Genomic DNA, 23,411 nt, shown 5'->3' on the forward strand with positions numbered 1-23,411 from the left:
GCCTTTCAACAAGGCAAAGCCATGATAAAAGGCGAAAAGACGCTGGCGGCCGGCCCACGACGCTCCACGGATTTCATTAACCTCTCGATTGCGTCTGGGGAGACGACCTCCATTATGTGGCACAGTGTCTTTTTGGAACGTCCTCTGTTTTCGGAGGCTGAAATGAAAGACATGAAACTAACATTGAACATAAAAAATAATCTAATTTATAAGCAAAGTAATATACAGTACATTCCGAAAATAAAAGAAGACATAGAGAAAAAGGGGAAATAATATAAATTCTAAAAGCAAAGCTTGTTTTTGCCATTTTATATATGGGACACCGTTTATCTATGCCATTATATTTAATGGGACTTGAGCATCCATGGATTTTGGTATCCATTAGGAGTCCTGGAACTAAACTCCAGCACATACCAGCTGTGTTTCCTTGCCTCCAAATTTTAAAGTCTTGGGAACATCCCTTGTAGTCAATAGTGGAGGATGATGAGCTTTTCAAACCAACCAGTTCTGGGTGCCATAGAGCTCCCACCCCACATTCCAGTATAGCATCTCTTTTTGCTCTCATCTGGGCAAGGTTAAAGCCGATTTGCAGGGGAAGCGATATGTGACAATATCTGAACATTCAGCATTCAGTGACTTTGTAAATTGGCTTCTCATGCAAAAAACCCCATGTACTTGAATAGAAATATCCAACTGCAAAATAATAGCTGAAGTGCCTCAGTGCAGAGGGGGAAACAGGCACATGTTCTGTTGGTCCCTTCGGACCTTTCCAACTGGATGGCACTGTGTATTTTTACTGTAGTACACAGCTGCTGAGAGCCAGAGTGGTGTAATGGTTTGAGCATTGGACTATGATTGGAGACCAGGGTCCAAATCTTGACTCGCACATGGAAACGCACTAGGTCATACTCTCTCAGCCTCAGAGGATGGCAATGTCAAACCTCCTCTGAAGAAAGAAGAGAGTGCATGCCCAGAGTCCAAAAATATAGTCTATCATCTGAGAAGCCCTCTACTAACTTGTAAACTAGGACCAGGCAACTCCATTTTGATATTGCAGCTCCTTCCGATTGATCATGCTGTCTAAGGCTGTGGAAGTGACAGTCCAGGAACATCTGCAGAACCAGAGGTTGCTCTTCCCTGTTGTAAACAAAGAGGGAGTTTACAAACACATCCATCCGACTCCAGTGTGATCTTTTCGAAGGGGAATTTCCATCTGCTTGAGAAAGAGGGAAGGTGGCCCAGAGCATTTGGCTGCCAGCTGTGATCCCGCAGCCCCACCTCCCGCCTTCCTTGTGTCATTCCTCCAAAAATGTTAGCAACTTGGGTCTGGGACACTAGCCAAATTTGGGATCTTGAAGCCACTTGTGCTCCTGTCTTGTGTTCCTCTCCCCCTCCCTTCTTCTTTGGAGGTCTGCAACCATATTTCGCCTTTTCCTTTCTGCTTATTTCTCCTTGGCTCTTTGGACAACTCTAATGTCCTTGAGGAAAGCTTGAAGGAGCTGGGCATCTTACATTTGATGAAGAGAAGGATTGTCCTCTTTAAATACCTCTGGGGCTGTTGCAGAGAGAAAGGGGGAAGGTTTGTTTTCTGCTGCTCCAGAGGGCAGGACAAGATGTTATGGTTTTAAAGAAAGTAGATTTTGGTTGAAGGAGCTTCTTGATGGTAAGAGTGGTTTGGCAAGGAAATAATTCTCCAGAGAGGTGGTGGGGCCTCTTTTTTCTGGACATCTTCAAAAAGAAGATGGGTAGCTACCTTTTGGTGATGCCCTAACTCAGGGGTGGGCAACTGTGTAAGGGTAGGGAGGTCACCACATTTGTCAAAGAATATTGTTTCAACGCTGGAGGACCCAAATGTAGTGGAAATGCCCTAGAAGGGTTTTGGGAACATTTGGGGCAACAATATTTTTTTTGCACTTTTTGGGCTCCCTAGGGCCACACAAAAAGGTGCCCCTTCCAACTCTCTGATTCTCTGTTTCTCCTTTCTCTGCAGCCATAACCCATGACAACCTCCAGCACGATGTTCTACAGGTCGCCTTCCTCGGCCATGTCTCCACCATCGAAAAACAAGTTCAAGCGGCAAAGCCGGATCTTCTCCCAGGTCTTGTATCGGACGCTGAGCTACAAGGACCGCAGCTCGGTAGCTTCCTACCCGCCAGAGAACAAGGATGACCCCTCGGAGCTTTCCACTCAGATTTCGGTGCCAGGGGTGCTGAAGGTGTTTGGATGCCACATCTGTGTGGGCACCCATTACAAAAGTGTCCTGGTGACCACCAGCTCCAGCGCCCAGGAGCTAGTGAAAGAAGCCCTTGAGCGGTATGGACTGGACAAAGTAGATGCTGGGCATTACGTCCTTTGTGATGTTATTGGGAAATTTTCGGGTGTGGAGAGGCAATGGCAGATGGAAGGGCTGAGGGTCCTCCGGGACAATGAGAAACCCCTTCTGATCCAGGATCTTTGGAAGCCTCGGGAAGGATTCTCAAGGAGGTTTGAACTCCGGAAGCGATCCGAAGTGGAAGAGTTGGCCGCCAAAGACAAAGACACCATCACTGCAGGTGAGGAATGAGAAGATGCTTTTCTTGTAGGTAGGCTCTTAACCTTTCAGTTTCTGTTGTGATGCGCCTTCAGGTCAACTCCAACATATGACAACTTTCTTGTAGAGTTCAAATTACAATGAAAGAGATTGGATCTAAACATTAGGAAGAGTTTCTTGACTTGACTGCTCAGCAGTGGAAACTCAACAGTCTTAGAGGGTGGTGGACTCCCTTTCTTTGGAGGTGGGATGGAGATCTTTTAGGCGTGCTGTTGTTGCGTATTCTTGCATGGCAGAAAGTTTGACCGGATGGCCCTTGAGGCTCCTTCACTGTGAACAGGCTGCAGAGACAAAAGCTTGGTTTCCAAGTCATAGGAGGTAACATTGCGTGCTGTGCTATTCAGACTTCTTACAGAGTCTTGTATCCAGTCCTAGACATTGTATTTTAGATAAGGTGTAGACTGGATATATGGAACCTCAGGTTCTGGAAGCAAATCTGGCATCCATGAGAGCTGAATGTGGCCCTCTGAGATACTCCAGATGTTCATATCCCATCTCTGTGATGCCCTAGTTGTGTCGTTTCTCAGCTTTTGTTGAGGCTGAAATGTTTCTCAGGAGGCTTTATTACCAGCATTAAGAATCATAAGGTAAAATATGTTAATATTTTGTCACCACCCTCTTTTGCCTTTGCTCTGACTTCCATTGGGATGTGGCCCCTGAGGAACTGAATTTGGCCCTTGGGCTGAAAGAGATTTCCCACCTCTTGATGCAGACAAATTGGAATGGCCCCAGAAGAGGATATGATGATGATGATGATGATGATGATGATGATGATGATGATGATGATGTTTTATTTATATGCCGCCTTTCCCATAGGATCAACATGGGAAATGGTCAGTGGTATGTAACAAGTCCTATGAGGAACGAAGGATGACCAAGCTCTCCTTAAACAATGCCATGGATGGGGTCCCACCATCTTTTGAGGCAGCCTGTTCCACCACATAGTAGCTGTGATCTTTATGATTTTTTCCCCAAATGCTTCTCCCAAATGTAATGTTTAGCCCTGCCATTTTCTGCCATTCGCTTCTACTTTGAGCCGCAGAGACCATTTTTTGTTCACATCTGCTTCCTGACAGCCATTCGTATGTTTGAAGACCCCTAGGAGACATTGGAAAGTCCCATAATCTTCTCCAGTCTAAGTGTGCTTAGCTATTTCAACCTTTCCTCCTAGGACTTGGTTTCCAGACCACCACCACAATCCCTTCAGTGACTCTTCTCTGGAGGAGAGCATTTGAGGTCCAACCAGGCAGGGAGTTCCTCTGATATTCAGCCTTGTAAACAGAAACGCTCTCCCTGGGCTTTTGACCAAGATCTGAGCGTTTTGCAGATCAGAAGCTATTCTTGCCAAAGGCTGCTTCCTCTCCCTACAGCATTGTCTCTTTCTTTCTCTCCCTCCCTCTCTCTTCTACCACTTTTTAATTTCTTTTTGTGGAAATAGTGTCAGGAAACCAACTGGCCCTGTTCACCGGTAGAAAGAAAGAAAGAAAGAAAGAAAGAAAGAAAGAAAGAGGCTGATCAGAGTGAGAGATCCTACCATTGTCAGAGATATTTGCCATTTGATTAGTTGGGAAGGCATCAACTTTCCTTGACATCAAGCCCAAAATAATAATAAATCCACACCTATTTTAGTGTACCATTTAAAATTAAGGGGAATTGGAGGGACATTTTAACCCACTGAAGGGCTGTTATTCATTGGGGCAGAGCACCTATTTAGCCTGGAGAAAGGTCCAAGTTCAATTCCTGGGACTTCCACGTATAGTTGGAAAAACTCCTGCCTTAAATGTGAATTCAAAGGCTTTCATGGCCAGCATCCATAGTATTTTGTGGATTTTTCGGGCTATGTGGCCATGTTCTAGAAGAGTTAATTCTTGATGTTTCGCTGTCATCTGTGGCTGCCATCTTCAGCCTTGAACTTTGGAAGCTTGCTGCAAATCAGTGTTGCCAATACCAGACCTTCCAACTGTCTTGATTTCTTAGGGTCAGTCTCTATCATCCCACATTTTCAGCTGCTCTTAAAATGTCCCGGTTTCTCACTCCTCCTCGTACTTCTCCCTTTGTTTTCAGCTTTACCTCAGTAGCTGCAAACTGAGTTCAAAGTGTAAAATTCAGTTTGCAACTAGGTACAGTGCTACCTCGGGTTACGAAATTAATTCGTTCCGCAGCGCCGTTCGTAACCCGATACATTTCGCAACCCGAAAAGGCTTTCCGTTAGCGCTGGAAAGCCGCTAGCCGCGCTTCGCATTTGAATTTCGCGCCAAAACGCGCCGAAATGAATTTCGTAACCCGAAAAATCTTTCGTTACCCGGAACAGTTTTTTCCAATCTAACTTTTTCGTACCCTGGAAATTTCGTAACGCGATCAATTCGTATCCCGGGGTACCACTGTAACTTGATAAGACAAAAAGGAGAGAAGGTGGCAGAATCTTGCAGTTTCCAGTAGGCTCAGGCAAAAGCAAATTGCCACATCCTCTCCTAGCTTTTGAGTTCTTCATCATTAATAACTTTTAAACCGTTCTCTGATGTTACATGGCCAAATGTGTTCCGGTTTTCATCTGTGAAATGTTGGGAGGTATGCATTCAGTTTATATAGGCCATGATCTTTTCCCTCTAAATAGTAACAATTACCATCATAATTATAATTATTTCTTACCCGTCTCTCCCTGTGGATCGAGATATGGAACAACAACAAGTAACGTAACATCGTTTAAAAGTAATGCATATTAAAATCCATCCATAAACACTTTAAAATTCACAATTTAAACATCATTGGGGTAGGCCTGCCAGAAGAGACTGGTCTTTAGTATTGTTTTAAATGCAAATGGTATTTCCAGGCATGCTAGCAGGGGATTCTGGGGGTTGCAGTAAAAAAACAAATCCTTAAGTATCTCTCGACTGTAGTGGACTTTAGTTGTTTGCTGCATTTATTAGGAATGGTTATTCCAAAGTTTTAAGTGCTTTCCCCCCCTCCTTCCCCACTAACCAAGGATGGTGAAGAGCCAGTTTTCAAATAGACCTTGGCTGCTTCCCTTAACCAGAATCAAAAACATCACCTGTCCATTATTATTTTCCCCTCCATTTCAGGTCATGAAGGCTAGTAACATATTTTCAGGAAATGAGTCTGAATAAACGTGACTCCCGTCTGTTTTGATTCCTCCAAGCAGGCAACTGTCGCTTTGGCTTTGCGGCCAAATTCTCCGTCGGCAGTTTGAGGTTTGTTTTCTGCTGCGGTGGAAACATGGGCTGTGCTGGACCTATCTCTTGCTGCACATTACAGGGAGATAAGGACATTTGTTTCACATTATGGGAACCAGGGAGTCATGCGGGGCTGGGATTCCAAGGAAAAAATGTACTGGAGGTCAAGCAGGTTGCAGATCTATAGCCTCTTGCTTGGATCAGAGTCCAGGAGCTCTTTCCTCTTGGAGCTTAGAGAAAAGTCAAGTAAATAGAGGAGAGAGGAATATTAGAGAGATCATAACATGTGCATCGTAATTTGTGGTTCACATAAAGGTCTAGGCTAGGAGTGGAGAAGCTATGGCCTTACAGATGTTGTAAAACTACAATTCCCATCATGCCTGATTGGAGAGGATGGCTAGGGCTGATGGGAATCCAAGCCCAAAATATCTGGAAGGCAACAAGTCCACTATCCTTGCTTCCTAAGGCTGCATCCGCACTGCAGAAATGAACCAGTTTGACACTGCTTTAACTGCCAGGGCTTAATGCTGCGAAATCCTGGGATCTGAGGTTTGTTATGGCATCACAGTTCTCCGAGAGAGAATGCTAAATATCTCACAAAACTACCAATCCCAGAATTCCATAGCATTGAGCCATGGCACCTAAAGCGGTGTCAAACGGTGTTATTACTGAACATACAGATGTAGGGGGTCATTTGCTAAGCAAAGAAGCAACAAACCAGAGTTTATATTAAACCACAGTTTGTAGTTCTTTCATAACAGCAAACCAGGGATTCTTTAGAACCAAACCAAATGTTGGCTGAATGTGGGAGGAAGAAAAGAGGTGTATGTGTGTTTGTTGGCGGGTGTGTATCTGTGAGAGAGTGAGCAAGCCTGAAGCTATTCACAACCAACTTTCTAATTGTGTGTGCAGTAGTAAATTATTAGCACTTCCATGCAAAAGCTCCCACTGTCACATACATAGTTAAGTTAGGTTTGAGCATTGGACTATAATTCTGGAGACCTGGGTCTGCCATGAAACCCACTGGGCAAGTCACACTCTCTCAGCCTCAGGGGAAGGCAATGGCAAACCTCCTCTGAACAAATCTTGCCAAGAAAACCCCACGATAGGGTTGCCATAAGTCGGAAATGACTTGAAGGCATCCATTGATGATGCTTTGCTACCAGTCAGTGGGACAAACTAATCTTCTAAAATTCACTAATGAATTCCCATGAAAAGAACTTTCTAATCACTGTCATTAGCTTTAACACTCAGACATTTCTAAGCCCTGGACAGATAAAAGTAAATTAAATCCAACACAAGTTGTCCTTGCTCTTATCTTGAACAAGAGCCTCTTTCTGCTTGCAGGAAAAAGCATCGTTTTAGTGAAATGCACCACAATTTGTGCACAAAAATATTTGCCCCAGAAAAAGCAAGCTTTTCATACAAATTATGATGATGATGATTATTTTGCAATAATGTCCCAGAATATGAAAAATTTGATGATAATGGTGAATTTTCTCAACAGGGCCTCTCAATGTGGCATGGCATCGTATCTTCTGTAGGATGAGATTATGGCTGAGATCATACATGCTTGAACATAGTATAGTCCCATATGAAGAATGTCATGGCTCCTTTGTCACTAGCCCCAGGATTCACAAGGTCCCTTGGATAGGTCTCTCTCCTTCCATGGCCACTCTGTTGCCGGTAGATAATCCAGGGAATAGAGTAGCATCTGGTTATGGCAAGATCCTTTTCCAATGACAAGATCTTCCTGCAACTTGTGGCTTCAACATCATTGGTGGCAAGGCGAGGTGGATCAGGGTCCAGGTTTCAAACTTTACAAGAGCTGTTCCAGATGCTGAATCGATTCTGGATTCAGGTTCAGCACTTTGGGCAGCTCCTTTGAAGCTTTTAAAATCTAGTTGGAAGTTGGAAACTTGAGTGGCTTCACTGCCCAACAGACAAAGGAGCTGCTGCCGTAATACAGTACGATCCCTGCATCCTTGGGATTGGTACCCACTTACTCATATCCCCCAAAATATCTTCTCTCTAGGCATTGTCTAGGCCAGTGGTTCTCAAACCTTTGTCTTCCAGATGTTTTGAACTTTTGGCCATAGGGACTGGAGCTTCTGGGAGTTGATGGCCCAAACATCTGGGGGACCAAAGTTTGGAAACCACTGGTCTAGGTCAATCTTTATTTACAGTCAATATACAGGTCTATTGACTGCATTGCCTAGGTCAGGGGTAGGCAACCTGCGGCCCGCGGGCCGGATGCGGCCCGGCAAGGCCTTGGGACCGGCCCCAGCCCGGTCCTGCCGCCGATTGCCACCAGGGCCTTTGGGGGGCAATTGTCTATAGAAGCCTCAGAAACATGCATATATCTTAACATTTTTTTAAAAAATCAGCAAATTTTTTCACGTGTCCTCCATTTTTTATTTAAAAAGGGCCCTCCATTTGAAAATTTTGTCCTACATTTGGCCCAGTTTATTTATTTATTTACTTTTTAAAAATTATTTAATTATTTATGTTTTGGCTTCGGCCCCCCAGTTGTCTGAAGGACAGCTACCCGGCCCCCGGCTCAAAAGGGTTGCCTACCCCTGGCCTAGGTCTTCCAGCTGATTCTATGGTATGGTTCTGGTGGACTTTCACTGGAGGACCTAGAAATGCCTAGAGGCTGTCTAAGGATCTCAAGGTCCTCTAGTGAGACTCTATGGTCAACTTCCTCCAGATGTTATTCATTTCAATACGGTTTGCTATTATCCATCCCTAGTGGATACAGGGGGGTCATACTGTATCTCTCCATTCATGTGAAAAAGGTAAATATATGATGGTATGTGTTTGTATGTATACAGTGTGCCCTTGCTATATGCTGGCGTTTGATTCCTGGATCCCCCATGGATACCAAAATCTGTGGATGTTCACATTGCATTAAATACAACAGACAGTAAAGTGGTAGCCTTTATATAAAATGGCATAATCAAGGTTTGCTTTTTGGAATTGATACCTTTTCTTGAATATTTTCAAGCTGTGGATGCATAAATCTGTGGATAGGGAGGGCCAACCATACATATATATTGTGTTTCGGGATGGTAAAAATATTCAAGAAATGGTCAACAATAATGGTCCTTCTAGGCTACTGGACTGCAATACCAATAATCCCTCACCACTGGTCAGCTGGGAGTTGCAGTCTAATAGCATTTAGAGCATCACACACTCCTTCCCTTGGATAACAATGCAAATAGTCCCAGGACCCCTGAGTTTTTTGTTTGTTTGGATGACAGAGCCCTAGGGAAGGTGCAGAGTCTGGACTGCATTAGCTTTATTTAGCAGTGTACATGCAGGACATTGTAGGGGGTAAATGGAGATTCCTACAAGCCAGAGCCCAACTGGATCACTTTCCCAGCATGGCTATGAAATGCAAGCATGCTTTTTGCCTTGCGAAACCAGCAGTCGCCATAATAGCAAAGGAATCGTGTCAGCAGCTGGGTACCAGCAGTTGAGCAGTTATAAGACTTTTTCTCCCATGCCCCCGAGGGGATTTCATTCTGGGCGGCTAATCGGTCTCTGGAAGGGTGAATGACTTAATCTTATCCTTTCTCCAGGCTCTGCAAGCTGGTGGGTGGCAGAAGGGTGCTGGGGGAAGAGAAGCCGATCAAGACGATTAGGATAATGGGTGACTTTAGCGGCTGCGACTCTGGAGTTATTTGCTGAAAGGTTGCAGGTGGAGATGGAGCTATCATCGCTGGGTTTTACTGTCCCCTCAGAAAGCATCCAGAAACAGGCCTCTGGTTCTTCGGAGCAGCCCTGGAGGGAGATATTACCCAAAGAGGCTAGCAAACACTTTGGAGTAGGGATGCAACAAATGTTTGAAAATATTCCCCTAAATGCTTGCAGGTTAGATTTTTAAACACAGGGCTTTGAGAACTGATTGTCTGGAAGGAAGGACATTATAACAACGAACATAGGTTACACCAAGCATCAGTAAAATTCACAATATGCAACATGCAAAGAACAAACTATGTTTGCAATAACATAGGTAAAGCCACCTGGAGTCTCAAGCTGAAGAAAAGGCAGGATATAAATAGAATAATAATGGTGGGCCTGGCATTCTGCTGGGGTTTTAATGTCTTTTTCATTGGTCTTATGTGTGTGCAAAATGGAACTGAGTAGCTTTGCAATGTCTGTATTCACCAAGGGGCTGTTGTGATGTTACACAACACTCCATTGTGGCACTCCATTGTGCAAGGATAGCTGATCAGCTGACTGATGTGCCACAGTTCAATGTGCACAAAGTGCACCGGAAAGTGTTGTTGCACACCAGGAGTACCTGATGTACATCAGAGGAAAATCTGCCAGAAAAATGGAAGAGACATGTCTCCTAGCCTTATGTAGATGGTCTTTACTTTTTAATTTAGAAATAAGCTCAATGCAGATGTAAATATTTCAGTGGCCTTTTACTGGGGGCTCTATAAAAACAGATGCATGTAGAAATGACAAATGAAAAATTCAAAAGGACAACATGTAATGATATAATCGTACCTTATACAGATAGAATTATATCATTACATGTTGTCCTTTGGAACTGATAATACTGTACACTATAATCATATCAATTCATAGTATATTATAATTTTTTATTTCGCCCATTGATATGTGTAGGGTTTAAACCATATATAAAAATCCCTTCCATCTATTTGAAAGAAGGGACGCTGCACCTGGAATCTTCCTATTCATCTTGAAGGGGGACTTTGGGGGCCATAAGGACAGCCTTGGGACTCCAGTGTCAGCCCAGTATGTACTTTTCTCACTCCAGGATGGCATCAGAGGGAACTAGCTCTTGATGGGAATTGAAGGTTCAGAGTTTGGGAATGTTACTTGGCTGGGGGACGCTGAGAGCTGCAGTCCAACCATGTACCATTCCCCAAACTTTGTGAAACTTCAAGGGCATTTGTTCACCAAGTGTCCTTTGTCCATACATTCCTCTTTCCCCCCTTGGGCAGAGAACAAACAACAGCAAACAGCAGACGTTCCAAATCCAATTGATGTTAAAACATGAGTGAATTGCTGGGAGGAGGAGGGCAGAGTAATAATTCAAGCAAGAAACATCTGTCAGATGGGCAGAATTGTGCACTTTGGTGACAACATCCCGGTGGCTATCACAGAATCATAGAATCATAGAGTTGGAAGAGACCACAAGGGCCATCAAGTCCAACCCCAGTCATGGACCATTCAGTCATGGACCATCACAATTCACTGTTGTCCTCCTTGGTCAAGGTAAGGACCAGAAAACCATCTCTTGTCCATGGGCATCTGGTGGCATAGCCTGATCCCCCCCTAGAAACTTTGTGTTGGAAATTCTGCTCCATGAATCTTAACAACTGAGTTTTACATACTGTGCAAGAACATTTGCATTCCAAAGACTGAAAAGGATAGCAAAAATCATTTTATCCCCCCCTCGCCTCCATCTGCAATATTTCAGTTATTTTATCCTCCTCTCCAACAGTAATTTGCCCACATGCCAGCCAAAATTGCTTCTTTTATCCCACGGACGTGAAATGTCAAGCATTACTCTGCTGAAATGTGTGAATGGGGGGTCTGTGGGTGGAAATAAGGTGTGTGTGCGCGGAGCCTCGCAAGAGGGCATGTATTTCTGGCACACTCCTGCTGAATTTCTAAGAACGGTTGCGTTCCCGGATCTGACAAATCATAGAGTATGTTTGACGGATGCTGGGCTGATTTGGAGATTGAGGCCGAAAGCTACGCAGTTGTCTTCAGGAGAGGTTGAATAGATGCTTAAGGACTTCACACTCTTAGTATGATTGTGCCACTTGAATATAGCAGTTACTCTAAGCTGTGTTTGTAATATAGATGCATATATTTATTTAACCATATCCATGAATCTGAATGCATGAAGTGGGTCTGATGAACTGATCTGAAAAGTGAACTGCACTGACCTGAGTGTTTCCCAAACTTTGGTTCTCTAGATGTTTTGGACTTGACCTCCCAGAAGCCCTCACCAGTTGGGCCAATAACCAGGTATTCTGGGAGTTGAAGTCCAAAACATTGGAAGACCAATGCTTGGGAAACACTGGTAGAGTATGTGACTGTCTTAAAACCACCCTAGTGAGCTGAGTCTGGATTTCCCGTTAGTCATAAAATGATACTGTAACCACTCTGCCATCCTGCCATTTCATATATTTCAGTTTCCTTTGAACGGGGAGAGTTCAGTTAACTTTACATTTTTCTAATAGTTCTTTCACCCTAAAACAAACAAATCCCATCTTGGTTTTTAAGCAAAGTCAGTAAGTACAGGCAGCTTTTAGCTGTGCGGCTCAGGCACAGAGTGCTGCGGAGGTGTGTTGCGCACACATCGCGCATCCCATTTCCATCTGTGAAAAATGGGTGGGTGTGCAAAGCATCAGATCTCCAGGAGGACCGAAGGGGAATTGTTACCCGAGGCCTTTGCCCATAAGAAGGGTATAGAAGAATTTTTGTTACGTTCAGGAAAAGTGCCTGTGTTTATCTTTCCAGTATGGCACAGGGATTTTTTGCCAGTGCCTGAAACAGAAACTTTTTCTCTCGCTTTTTAAAAAACAACAATAACAATTCGTGTGGTTTTGTGCTATTTTTCTTTCCCCCCTCACTTTGGTTTAACTAGGCAAAGTAAATACAGAAGCTTCCTTTCTTACCGATAAGGAAACTCAACCGTTCAGGGTTTCTGTGGTCCAGGAGTGTGAGAACAAAGGCTAAAGACCCACGTTTTAATGGTCGCTTGGAACATTTCCTTTTGGGCTGTACTGGTCAGTTTGATTGCACAGGCGAGACGCAACCAGTTGCAAACTGGTTTTGGATAATGGAACACAGAAGGCTGCCTTTGACTGAATCCATCCATTGGTCTCGCTTGCCCAGTATTCGAAGACATAGCCATGTTAGTCTGGAAAATCAGTTTGCAAAGGGGTCTTGCAGCACCTTTGAGACTAACTGAAAGATAGAAGTTGGTAGCATGAGCCTTCCTAGACATGAGCCTACTTCCTCAGATGCTTTTGGCCGGTGTTGGTAGTCATGGCTTTTCTAGGATTTCAGACAGGATTTTTTCCTACCTCTGCCAAGGGCCTGTTCACACTACAGGTATGTAGTGTGATGATTTCACTTTTAACTGCCATTGCAGCATCCTATATCCCAGTGGCTTGTAAGTTTAGGAGGCAATAGAGCTCTCTGGCTGAGATTTTAAATGCCTTTTCCTAAACTGCAGATCCCAGAGTTCCAGAGGATGGCAGCTGAAATGGGTTCTTCTTGCTTTAGTTGTGTTGCTTGAGTGGATCTCAGGAGATCCCTGGCATTACTTGGTGGATGCCCATCCAAGCGTAAAGCAAGGGCCCTTTTACACTGTGCAGTTATAGTGCTATGATGCTATTTTAGCTGCCATGACAGCAACCTGTAGAAGCCTGGGTTAAAGTGGAACCATTGCACTATGATTGTGTATAATGTGAAAGGGCCAGAAATCAGATCAGATGCCATTTTAGGTTGCAGCCTTTTGCGTTAGCCCTGCCCATTACTGGAATGCAGTTCTTCCCCCAAGCATTTCTGTGACACTGAATCTGGCTTTGTTTGAAGTGCTGTTGGAAGAGAGGCTTCTATGTGAAGGTGGCTTTCCTTTGAAGGTTGTCCCACCCATGTCCCTATCACCTGCTTTTGCAATTCATTCTGGGTGGAAAACCAGGAGGCTGGCATGACTTGAGCCAGAGGGGCGATGCAACTCACGACGGCACCCTGGGGTCTATTTGCCGTATCTAATCCCTGCATCATCGACCTCCGAAATCCATTAATTCGTGGCACATTCTTCCTCCTCGTTCTAGGCCTCATCGCTGCCACTTGCCAGGAAAAACTTGGCAGCTGAGCGGACCATTCATGGAGAATCTGCTTCTTCCCTCTCTCAGCTCAGCACTTTTCTGCCTCATGGTTTGATAGCCTTCTGTCGCTGGTGGCGGCGGCAATGGACTTTCTAGACAGCTGGAGAAAACGGCATTCCGGCCTTTTCCTGAAGGCAATATTTGTCACGGTCATAAACTTACACAACTAGGGTTGCCAGGGTGAAAACGGGAGAGAGCCCCTCTATTTTGGATGGCTGTGCCGATGAGGGATTTTCAGCGCTTGCTCCTTGTTTCCTGGATGCATGACAAGCAACACCCAATGGAATGTCTTTTTCTACACAACCCTGAAAGCATGCTCTCCAGTTGTCCTGATTTGACAAGGCGAGTTGAGATTAATCCTCTACCGTCGCACTTTTCCAGCTGCTTTTAAAATGTCCTGGCTTCTAGTATTCAAAGACATAGCCATGTTAACGTCTGGAAAATCAGTATGCAAAGGGGGTCTTGCAGCACCTTTGAAACTTAAGATAAAAGTTGGTAGCACTTTCGACCTTCATCCTCAGCTTGCTTCATTTGCGGCAAAATGGCATTTGAAGTATAAAACTAGTTTGAACTCAACTTAGCGGAGTGGAAAGGACTGGGCAAAAGCTTTCCCTTCCCAGTAGGCTCAGGCAAAAGTAAACTGGTGTAGCCTCTCCTAGCTTGTGTGTTCTTCCTCATTCGTAACTTCTCCCATCTTGATGCTGCTTGGCCACTTGCGTCCTGGTTTTCATATGACGAGTGTTGGAGGGTCGAGCATACATAAACCGAAACATGGGGAAGTTTCTTTTTCGGTGCCCTGCCTTCAACTAGCCTGCTACCCTCTGAGGCACATTGTCAGTGTCATGTTGGCTTGCCCTTCCAGTTCTCTTCTGTATATAGAATGGAGTGGGAAGGAAGGGAGGCATCCTTCATAGTACCTCTGGTGGCAAAATGTTTAGGGTGGGCCCCATAGCAAGTAAATTCCTGTTGCACATGCCACTCTATGGAACACTGAGGCCCCATAGAAGCATGTGAAACACTAGCTAGGCCCAAAATGGTTGCAGACCGTTGCCTTGGACCAAGCACTCCACTCTGTTTGTCCTTCTCTTTCCTTAATCCTGAGGCATGTAAACAGTCTGAACGAACTCTCCCCTCCCTTCTCCAGTCACCTCTTCCATTTTCCCAGCATAGGAAGGATAGGGTTTTTTTAAAACACACACACACACACACACACACACACACACACACACACACACACACACAAATGTATTTCTGATCTCAGAGACTGTAACCTCTCCAAATAAGGCTGGTTCCATCTTGGGATCTATGCTGGACCCTTCGCGCAGCTGGACTGAACGGTCGTTTTCCCTCCCGTTTAATACAAATTGCAGCTATTTTGCAAACGGAAGGGCTACAATTCTCTTTGCTCCTTCCAATTTCTGCAGAGGAAGAGAGTTCTCTGTTTCTAAATTCTGCATCTTTGTCTCAGATGAGATGGGAGTTTTTAGCATCCTCACCTGGGAAGGTGTAGAAAGGCTAAAAAAAAGAAGACTTTGAGGATTATTACCATTATTATTATTTTGCATTTTAAAAGTAACATATAATTTTTATAACAATAATAGAATGTCCATCAGGCGATGTTCATCTCTGCTACAGAAAACATTGGATTAAAGTTATGAGAGTCATGCAGCTGGAGCATCTTTGCCAATGGAGAAGGTGTGGCAGGCAGGTTTGTGGAGGAAACATTACATTATTATTCCTGTTATTCTCATCATCACTATCATCTTCCTTCTTTCTCCCTTCAGGTTTTGCAGAGGAAGAGAGCGCTATTTCTCAGTGTCATATTCTGTATATTAATTTTATATAATTAGTTAATTAACATATATGTAGTATATGATGGGAGTTTTGGGCACCCATGGCGGAATAGCAATATTCGTCTTCATCATCATCATAGTTGTCGTCATCATCATCATTGTTATTTATTACCTCTACTATCCTAGGTTTCACAGAAACTAGGTGTTTCTGACTGGAGTTTAGTCCAAGAATCTTCCCCTCCTCTTTCTATTCTTCCTTTCCTTTTTTATCTCCCTTCCTCTTCTGCCTCCACTTTGTTCCTTACTCCCTTCCTCTTGTCCTTCCTCCTCCTCCCTATTCTTCTCTCTTCCTCTTCTTCCTTTCTCTTCCGTTCTCCTCCTTCCCCTTCCTTCTCACCCTCCTATCTTCCTCCAGTCCTTCCTTTTCTTCCTTTTCCTCTTCTTTATCCTCTTTTCTCCTTCTTCCCCCCCTCTCCTCCTCTTTCCACTTCTTCTTCCTCCTCCTCTCCTTCCTCCTTCTCTCCTTCTCCTTCCCCCACATCACAAAGATGGCAGATTTGGATTTTTCCTCCCTGCCTCTGGAACCAAGCTTCCTCGGACCTTCTTCCTTCTCTAGCTAGTTAAGGAGAACATCCTTAACTTTCTTTCAACTTTCCACCCAGCCAGCCATCAGGCCTGCAGCAGAGGAGGAGGATTTATGACCAAGGAGGATCGTTCCACCTTGGAGAGCAGAGGAGGTGGAGATTCTACCATTTGGTTGTGGGATATAGTTTGCATTGGGGCATGGCTTTGGTTTCTCTGCTTGCAAGCTTTTTGGAGGGTCACATTCATTCTCTCTGTCAGCCTGTCTCTTTCTTCCTCTCTTTTGTTTTTCGATGAGATAGTGTGGAGAAGTTAATTATTTCTTGCCTCTGCAGCAAGCAAGCAGAGCCCTTTCTCACTGCAGTCTGCAAGTCCCGCCAGCCAGTCAGCGCATTGGCAGGTGCCCTTAGCATTTGCCAGAAGGGGTCTGGGATGTTCCGCAGCCCCCTGCGCTTTATGGTAAGGAAGGGCTTCATCCCATCCATCCTTTGGGGCTGACATCTCTCTTATTCTTTGCATTTCAGAATTGGCGTCTCGTTTTGATTGTATAGGTCTCTTATTTGGTTTTGACTTACGTGGTGTTTTTTTTGGAATGCACTCCGTTTCGTTCACGCGGAGACACAAGGCTGCTGGTAAAGCATGCTGCACAAGATGGGAGATGGATTTTGGGGGGATGCCGAGAGCCGAAGGATTTCTAAAGGAAAGGAGAAATCCAGGGGAAACTAACATTGTGAAGGATATGGAAGGACATCTCAGATACATGGCTTGAGTCTGGGAGACGTCAAGTTTCGGAGGAAAATGTTGTAGCCTGGTTTGGGGTGGGGTTTTTTGCATTCTGGGTGCAAGACTTAAACAGACTTTTATTTTTCTCCATATCTTTTTATTGCACTGTTTAAAGAGTGTAAATATGCGAGCCCAGTCTAATGTTAATGGGTTATATGCGTTCTTGTCTTGTCTCCTGCCAACCATTCCATCTTGGCTTGTCAAGTTTCAAGGGCATAAAAACCTCTATTTCCTAGGGTTTCTGCAGTCTTCAAGAGCATAGTGGTTTGGATCCAGAGGGACAAGGGGAAAACACACACATACAGTACAAGTTTTGAAAATGCTCCTATCAAAATTGGTGCAAATTGATGTCTGGGTGATTGTGTTTTGGGAAGGTGGTGTAATACTGGACAAGATGGTCCACCATACCTGGCTTGAGTGAGAGCTCAGTGAGCATATGCATCAGCTCCTTTTGAAAGGGAGAAGTGTGATTAGATGGAGTAGGCTTGGACTTTATTGCAAGAAGCTGTCAAAAGCAGAATTACAGCAGGATAGCAGCGTCTGTGGCTGCACCTTATCATAAGATAGCTGCTTCATCCTCCTTCTCTTCCTGGAGCGTTACTTTTCATTGATGGAAAAACCCATCAATGACTCCCAATTGTGCTGCATTTCTACTATGGAGTCACGTGTGATAAGTTCCTATTGCTGCAGTTCTCATATGCAAGGGAAGGCTAACATTTTTCTCTCCTTCCTCCCCTGCCTGCTGAATTAATGGAGAGCAAACTACTTTTGCATGTTGAGCTCCCTTTGTATCACTTGATGTAATCTGGGGGCAAAGGGGGAAAATGGCAGGTGGAGAGAGAAACTGGGATGATGTTTTAAAAGCTTCTGAAAAAGTGGATTGATGGAGGATTGAGGAGCCCTGGTGGCGCAGTGGTTACATGCTGGTCCTGCAGCCCACAAGGTTGTGAGTTCGATCCCAGGGCTCCAAGGTTGACTCAGCCTTCCATCCTTTCATAGGTCAGTAAAATGAGTACCCAACTTGTAAACCACTTAAAGAGTTCTGAGTTCCCTGATATATAGAATAGAAATGTAAATGCTATTGCTATTGCTAAGTGGGATTATCCCTGCCACATTGTGATAGTTGAAGGTTATGGGGTTGCTTTGATGCCTGGCATGCCATCCCTTTCATCCATGCTCCTCAGGTATAAATGCCCAGGCTCGGAAACTCCAGCGGAATCGCGCCAAAGGCAACATGACGCTGTTGACGGGATGCAAGAACCACACCACGCCACCCAGCCTCCGTCGCACAGTCAGTGAGACCAGCCTCAGCCAGTCCGGTGCACAGGATAATGGGGAGGAAGAGGAGCAGTTCAAGCGGCACTATTCCACTTTGCCCGAGACGCTGTGGTGTCTGGAAAGCAGCCGAGATGGGCGGCCGGTTCCCGGAGAGGATCAGAATTGCAACAGCATGCGCTACTCCCTTTATCAGTCCCCGCATCTCCTGCTTTTGCAGGGTTACAGCCAGCAACATGTAAGTGGCAGTGACGGGATCCTTTGTTTTTCTTGGCCTTCCTTTATCAGGGCTTGAGAAAATTACTTTTTTTGGACTCTCAGATGCTCCTAGCCAGCAAGGGCAGTGGGAAATGCTGGGGTTTGTAATAGTAATAATAATGATAATGATAATGATAATAATACAGTTTGTAGCCCATTTGTAGTCCTAACAACAACAACAACAACTTTCCTAAGCCACGCTTCATATACCAGCACAGCGTTTTCCTGCTTAGCTGTCTGGATGACAACTCCCAGCATCCCTCAGGAGGGGATACTGGGAGTTATAGACTGGCTCATCTAGAAGGGGTTGGATAGAGGAAACAGGCAACTTGAAAGCACACACACACACCAGCTATGTCTCTTTTAACTGTAGTAAGCTGCCTTGGAACCCAAACCTAAAAAATAATAATAACAACAGCAGCAATGACAGATCGGTGCTGTTTCTTAAACAGAATAGTACATGGTTTTAAAACTGTTTTTTCCTTACTATTACCAATTTTTAGCTATTTTTACCCCAGCTACACTATGAAGCTAGACCTAGAGGTCCAAGACACTGCACCATTAATAGAATGGTTCAACAAACATTTCATTCTAAGTGACTTATTATTTGGGGAGCTCGGCCAAGTTCTTTTTCTGGATATGGATCCTATGAAATTCATGGGATTGCCATAAATTGACAGGCAACTTGAAGGCACGTGTGTACACATGAGCATCATGCCTCTTGAATTACAAGATAAAGCAAGAACATGTATTTATGCATACAAATTAAATTAGATTGCACCTACCGGTATTTCTTGGAGAGCATGCCCAAGTTGCGTGTAGGATCCTGGAGTTCCTGCCAGCTCTGACTTTCCTGATGTTCTCTTGTTGTTCTCATATGTATTTGTGTGTGTTAACCTTGCAGGACAGTTTGGTTTACATGCTAAACCGAGACCAGCACACCGTCGGCCAAAGAACTCAAGCCAGCAAACCAAGTATTAGCCTTTCTGCCCCGGACATCCTTCCCCTCCATTGCACCATCCGGCGGATTAAGGCTTCCAGCCGTTCCCGACATCGCTCCGAAGAGAAGCTCGTCTTGGAGCCCATCCCGGGCGCCAACATCTCCATCAACTTCTCCGAGGTGGGGAGGACGGTCACGCTCCACCATGGAGACCTCATCTCCCTTGGCCTTTACTACTTGCTCCTCTACAAGGACCCCCTGAAAACCCAGCCTCTGCCGGCTCAGACCCTCATGCGCCTCCGAGCCGTCCGCCGGGCCTCTGAACCAGAGCTTTCCTCCGGGTGCAAAATGTGTGGAAACCCCTTCAAAGATAAGGCTGGCTCTTCGTCCAAAAAGCAAGGGGGCCACCATGCCCAGGTCCCATCGGGTCGGAGAGGTGGCCGGAGGAAGCTCCAACTGGACTTCGACAAAGCCAGTGAAGATTTACTCCTCCGGAGGATTGTCACGCTCATTGAACCCACTGGAGATGACCACAAGCTGACGCCAGCCTTCCTCCTCTGTCTTTGCATTCAGCACTCTGCCAACAACTTCAAGCCCGGCGAGTTTGGACAACTGCTTCTCAAGACGGCCAAGATGATCCAACGGACTGTGTGGGTCAGTAGTGGTTTGGGAAGGTTAGAACCTGGAAAATATCTCTTTGGGTGCTGGCTGGGGGATTCTTGGCCTTGTAGTCCCCCCAAAAAGAGATTTTACGTGAAGAAGAAGATTGGGGGGAAGATTCAGGATGTAAAAAGATGGATTTGAAAATGCACGCCAATGTCAAATGCCCATAACCACCCCAAATGGTCTGTTTTTGGCCCATGTCAGTTTTTTAGATGTTAGTTTAGAGGTCTGTCTTAAGGTCCATCTCAGATTGCATTAAAAGAAAACAAAATGGAAAAATTCACAAAATTTGCACTTTATAAAACAACAGCAACCAGCCCTTCTCCCATAAAATACACATTTTTATATGTGTGTATGATTTGATTGCTATTCCACCTGGACTGAGGTTAAAGTGGTGTCAAACTTCATTATTTGTACAGTGTAGATGCACCTTGTGTGCTGGTGGACCACAATGGCCATCATCCTCAATGCTGTTGGAAGTCACAGTCTTCCAGGAATATAGGGAGGGTGGGCCCCAAGGGAAGGTTTTACCGAAGGGGGCAACCCACCATGGTCTTCTAACAGGACTAATGTTGTCTTTTAGCCTTCCACAGTTGCCCACCCATGCTCTTCTTGGGCATAAGTGGTGATATTTTGGTGACATAAGGAATGGCACTCACAGATGGGACATGAGAAGTAGAAGGAATGGTGGGACAGAGCAAGACTAGCTAAATGAGATCTGATTGCCATCTCCAGGTTCCTGAATCAGACACCCTTGTCATTCCCATTCGGATGCTGCGAATCAGATTCGGGATGCAAAAGAAAACTCGCTTTAAAATCGCTGTCTTTTTAAACCGATTTATCGACCTATAATTCAGGTTTTCCTAGATAAATCGATTCAGATTCGAATCCCAATGGAAACGATATCAGAGCAATGGGGATCAAATTTGCGCTCAAATGGAAACGATGCACCCATGATTCGCATCCTGACCTGCGTTATAGGCCAGTGGGAATGACACCTTGCTTTTCTTTTCTTGTGTGTCAGTTGTTTTACATTGCTTTGTTTTCTGTGTTTTGTATCTCGATTCCAGGAGAAAACCAATGAGCTTGCCGAGAAGCAGTCCCAACAGTAAGTCTTCCGCAGCTAGATTTCCTAGCTGGATTCAACAAGAGAACTCTCCCAGTTAGATTACAGCAGGGCTCTTTGCATGGTGCTGCCCTTGTTTTTGTTCTAGATTTTTCACATTAGCCTTGAATCGGTTACTTTAGCTTCCATGGTATTTCCAGGCCCAGTTCAAATTTTTCATGGTTGAGCCGGGATTCAAACTCTGGTCTCCTAGTCCAATACTAAAACCACTATACCACGTTGGTTCTCAGATTCACTTTAGTGTCACCATAGGAGTGATTTGAAGGCACGCAACAGCAACAAATGTGGGCCACCAAACGTTGACAGAACCTAAAAATGACCCACTGACTTTCAAAGCCTGCCCAACCCTCCTATAAAATCTAATTGGCTTATGGCAAGACTATTTCAGAGGTAGCCTTCTCTCCTGTGAAGCTGCACATAAATTATTATAATTGTTTAAGTGCCTCTTATTTGCAAATATAGGTATACTTGTACATGTATACCACAGGTCGATGGAAGTACTGTACATTAATGTTTATTTAAGGAAGGAACCATCCCTTGGTAAAAGTAGTAATAGTAGCAACAGCAACTACAGCAGTCAAAACCACAATAATAATAATAATCATAGCAGCAGCAGCAGCAAATAGCTCTTAAGTCCTGAAAAGGCTGCTATCCATAGATAGGCTGGCAGAATATAAATAGAACACATAAGAACTGTTGTCGTATCAAGCATTAGATTGTAAGGAAAGTCTCTGGCTTACTTTGAATGGCCTTAGGCTTTCTGGGCATCTTCTTTTCAGGATGTTCATTTTGCATCAAGCCCCGTTGCATCTTGCAAGAATCTGTTGTGCTCTGTTTGCTTTTCTTTTCCCTCCTCTGGTTTCAGAGAAACAACATTTATTACAAGATAATCCCATACATGGCTACTGAGATGTATGCCTCAGTGAGGTCAACTGGTCTCAAGTATGTAAGGGGAAGAATGTGCCTTGATGCATGGACATTCATATATCTTTGATTCATTTCTGGCCCAATTTTCACCCTTCTCCTCTTGCATTTGTGTACTATCCAAGAGTTTAAATCATCTGGGGAGTTTCATACTCTCCAACAATTTAGAGACGAAAATCCAGGCTCATCCGCACTGCAGAAATAATCCGATTTGACACCACTTTAACTGCCATGGCTCAATGATATGGAATTCTGGGAACTGTAGTTTGTTGTAGCAGTGGAGCTCTGTTTATGCAGCTGCATAAACAAACTGCGGTTCCCAGAATTCCACAGCATTATGCTGTGGCATTTAACGTGGGGTCAAACCAGGTTATTTCTCCAGTGTGGTTGAAACTTTAGACACGTGTGGCCAAGCAACATGAAAATGTGGTCAAGATGGCTAAATTAATAATGAAGAAGGACACACAATCTAGGAGAAGCCATAGCAGTTTGCTTTTGCCTGAGCCTACAGCCTGTCTTGGCTGCTTTTGTCCCTGCTGCTCAGTGAACTGAATGCAAATCACTTTTGTAACCATTGAAGTAAACTGAGGACAAAGTGGGGGAATTGTAGCAGGAGAGAGAAATCAGAACATTGAAAAAGTAGGAACACAGAGGATTAATCCAGACTGTCCCTGCCAAATTGGGACACTTGGAGGATTAAAAAAATATACAGATTGAGACCAGTAAAAGACATTGAAACGACTACAAAATACTTTTGTTGTTCTGTGCCTTCAAGTCTGACTTATGGTAACCTTAAAGAGAACCAAACCTATCATGGTTTTTTCTTGGAGTTTGCCATTGCCATCCTCTGAGGCTGAGAGAGTGTGACTTGCCCAAGTTCATCCAGAGAGTTTCCAGGGCTGAGCTGGGATTTGAACCCTGGGCTCCAAAGTTATAGTCCAACACTCAAACCATAAGAAATTATAATGATGATGATGATGGTGGCGGTGGTGCTTATTACTGTCATTATTACTAGTTCTACTAGTAGTGCATATACTGTCTGTTGGTCTCTAGTTCCCACTTTCCTTGCCACAAAGACAAGCACAGAACTTGGACTGCCTCCTTTTGTTGTTTAACTCAGAAAACTGGCAGCCAGACTTCCAACGGGTGAAGCCTGAAAAGAGATAAGCGTCCCTGTCTGTTAATGACAGCAACCTCGCTCTGTTTTGGCTTGCGCTTATTGTTACTTTATCATGTTCGAGCAGCGGCTGTTACATAGACGGATCCAATTCCCCATTATCTTTCCTCTAAACATTTGATGACAGCACCCAGAAGTGCATGGAGGTATCTTTTGCCGGATCAAAGGGATTTGATTTAAGGCAATCCATTCAATGGGAGTTGAGCGCTTGTGGCGA

The 23,411-nt window shown here is 44.5% G+C and overlaps 1 protein-coding gene across 3 annotated transcripts in view; it reads left to right on the forward strand.

Annotated features, from left to right (window-relative positions):
* Positions 1-23,411, forward strand: part of RADIL (Rap associating with DIL domain) — a 52,121-nt gene that overhangs the window by 9,953 nt on the left and 18,757 nt on the right. For all 3 annotated transcript variants that reach the window (XM_089476989.1, XM_089476992.1, XM_089476991.1), the window contains exons 2-5: positions 1,991-2,552; positions 18,016-18,344; positions 19,269-19,958; positions 21,038-21,075. In XM_089476989.1, coding sequence (XP_089333115.1) covers positions 2,000-2,552; positions 18,016-18,344; positions 19,269-19,958; positions 21,038-21,075 — 1,610 coding nt within the window. In that variant the 5' untranslated portion in view covers positions 1,991-1,999. The remainder of the gene's footprint in view (positions 1-1,990; positions 2,553-18,015; positions 18,345-19,268; positions 19,959-21,037; positions 21,076-23,411) is intronic.

Source organism: Sceloporus occidentalis, unplaced genomic scaffold, assembly GCF_023333645.1.
Source record: "Sceloporus occidentalis isolate IW3139 unplaced genomic scaffold, rSceOcc1.0.p SCAF_10, whole genome shotgun sequence".
In the NCBI taxonomy this organism is placed as follows: domain Eukaryota; kingdom Metazoa; phylum Chordata; class Lepidosauria; order Squamata; family Phrynosomatidae; genus Sceloporus; species Sceloporus occidentalis.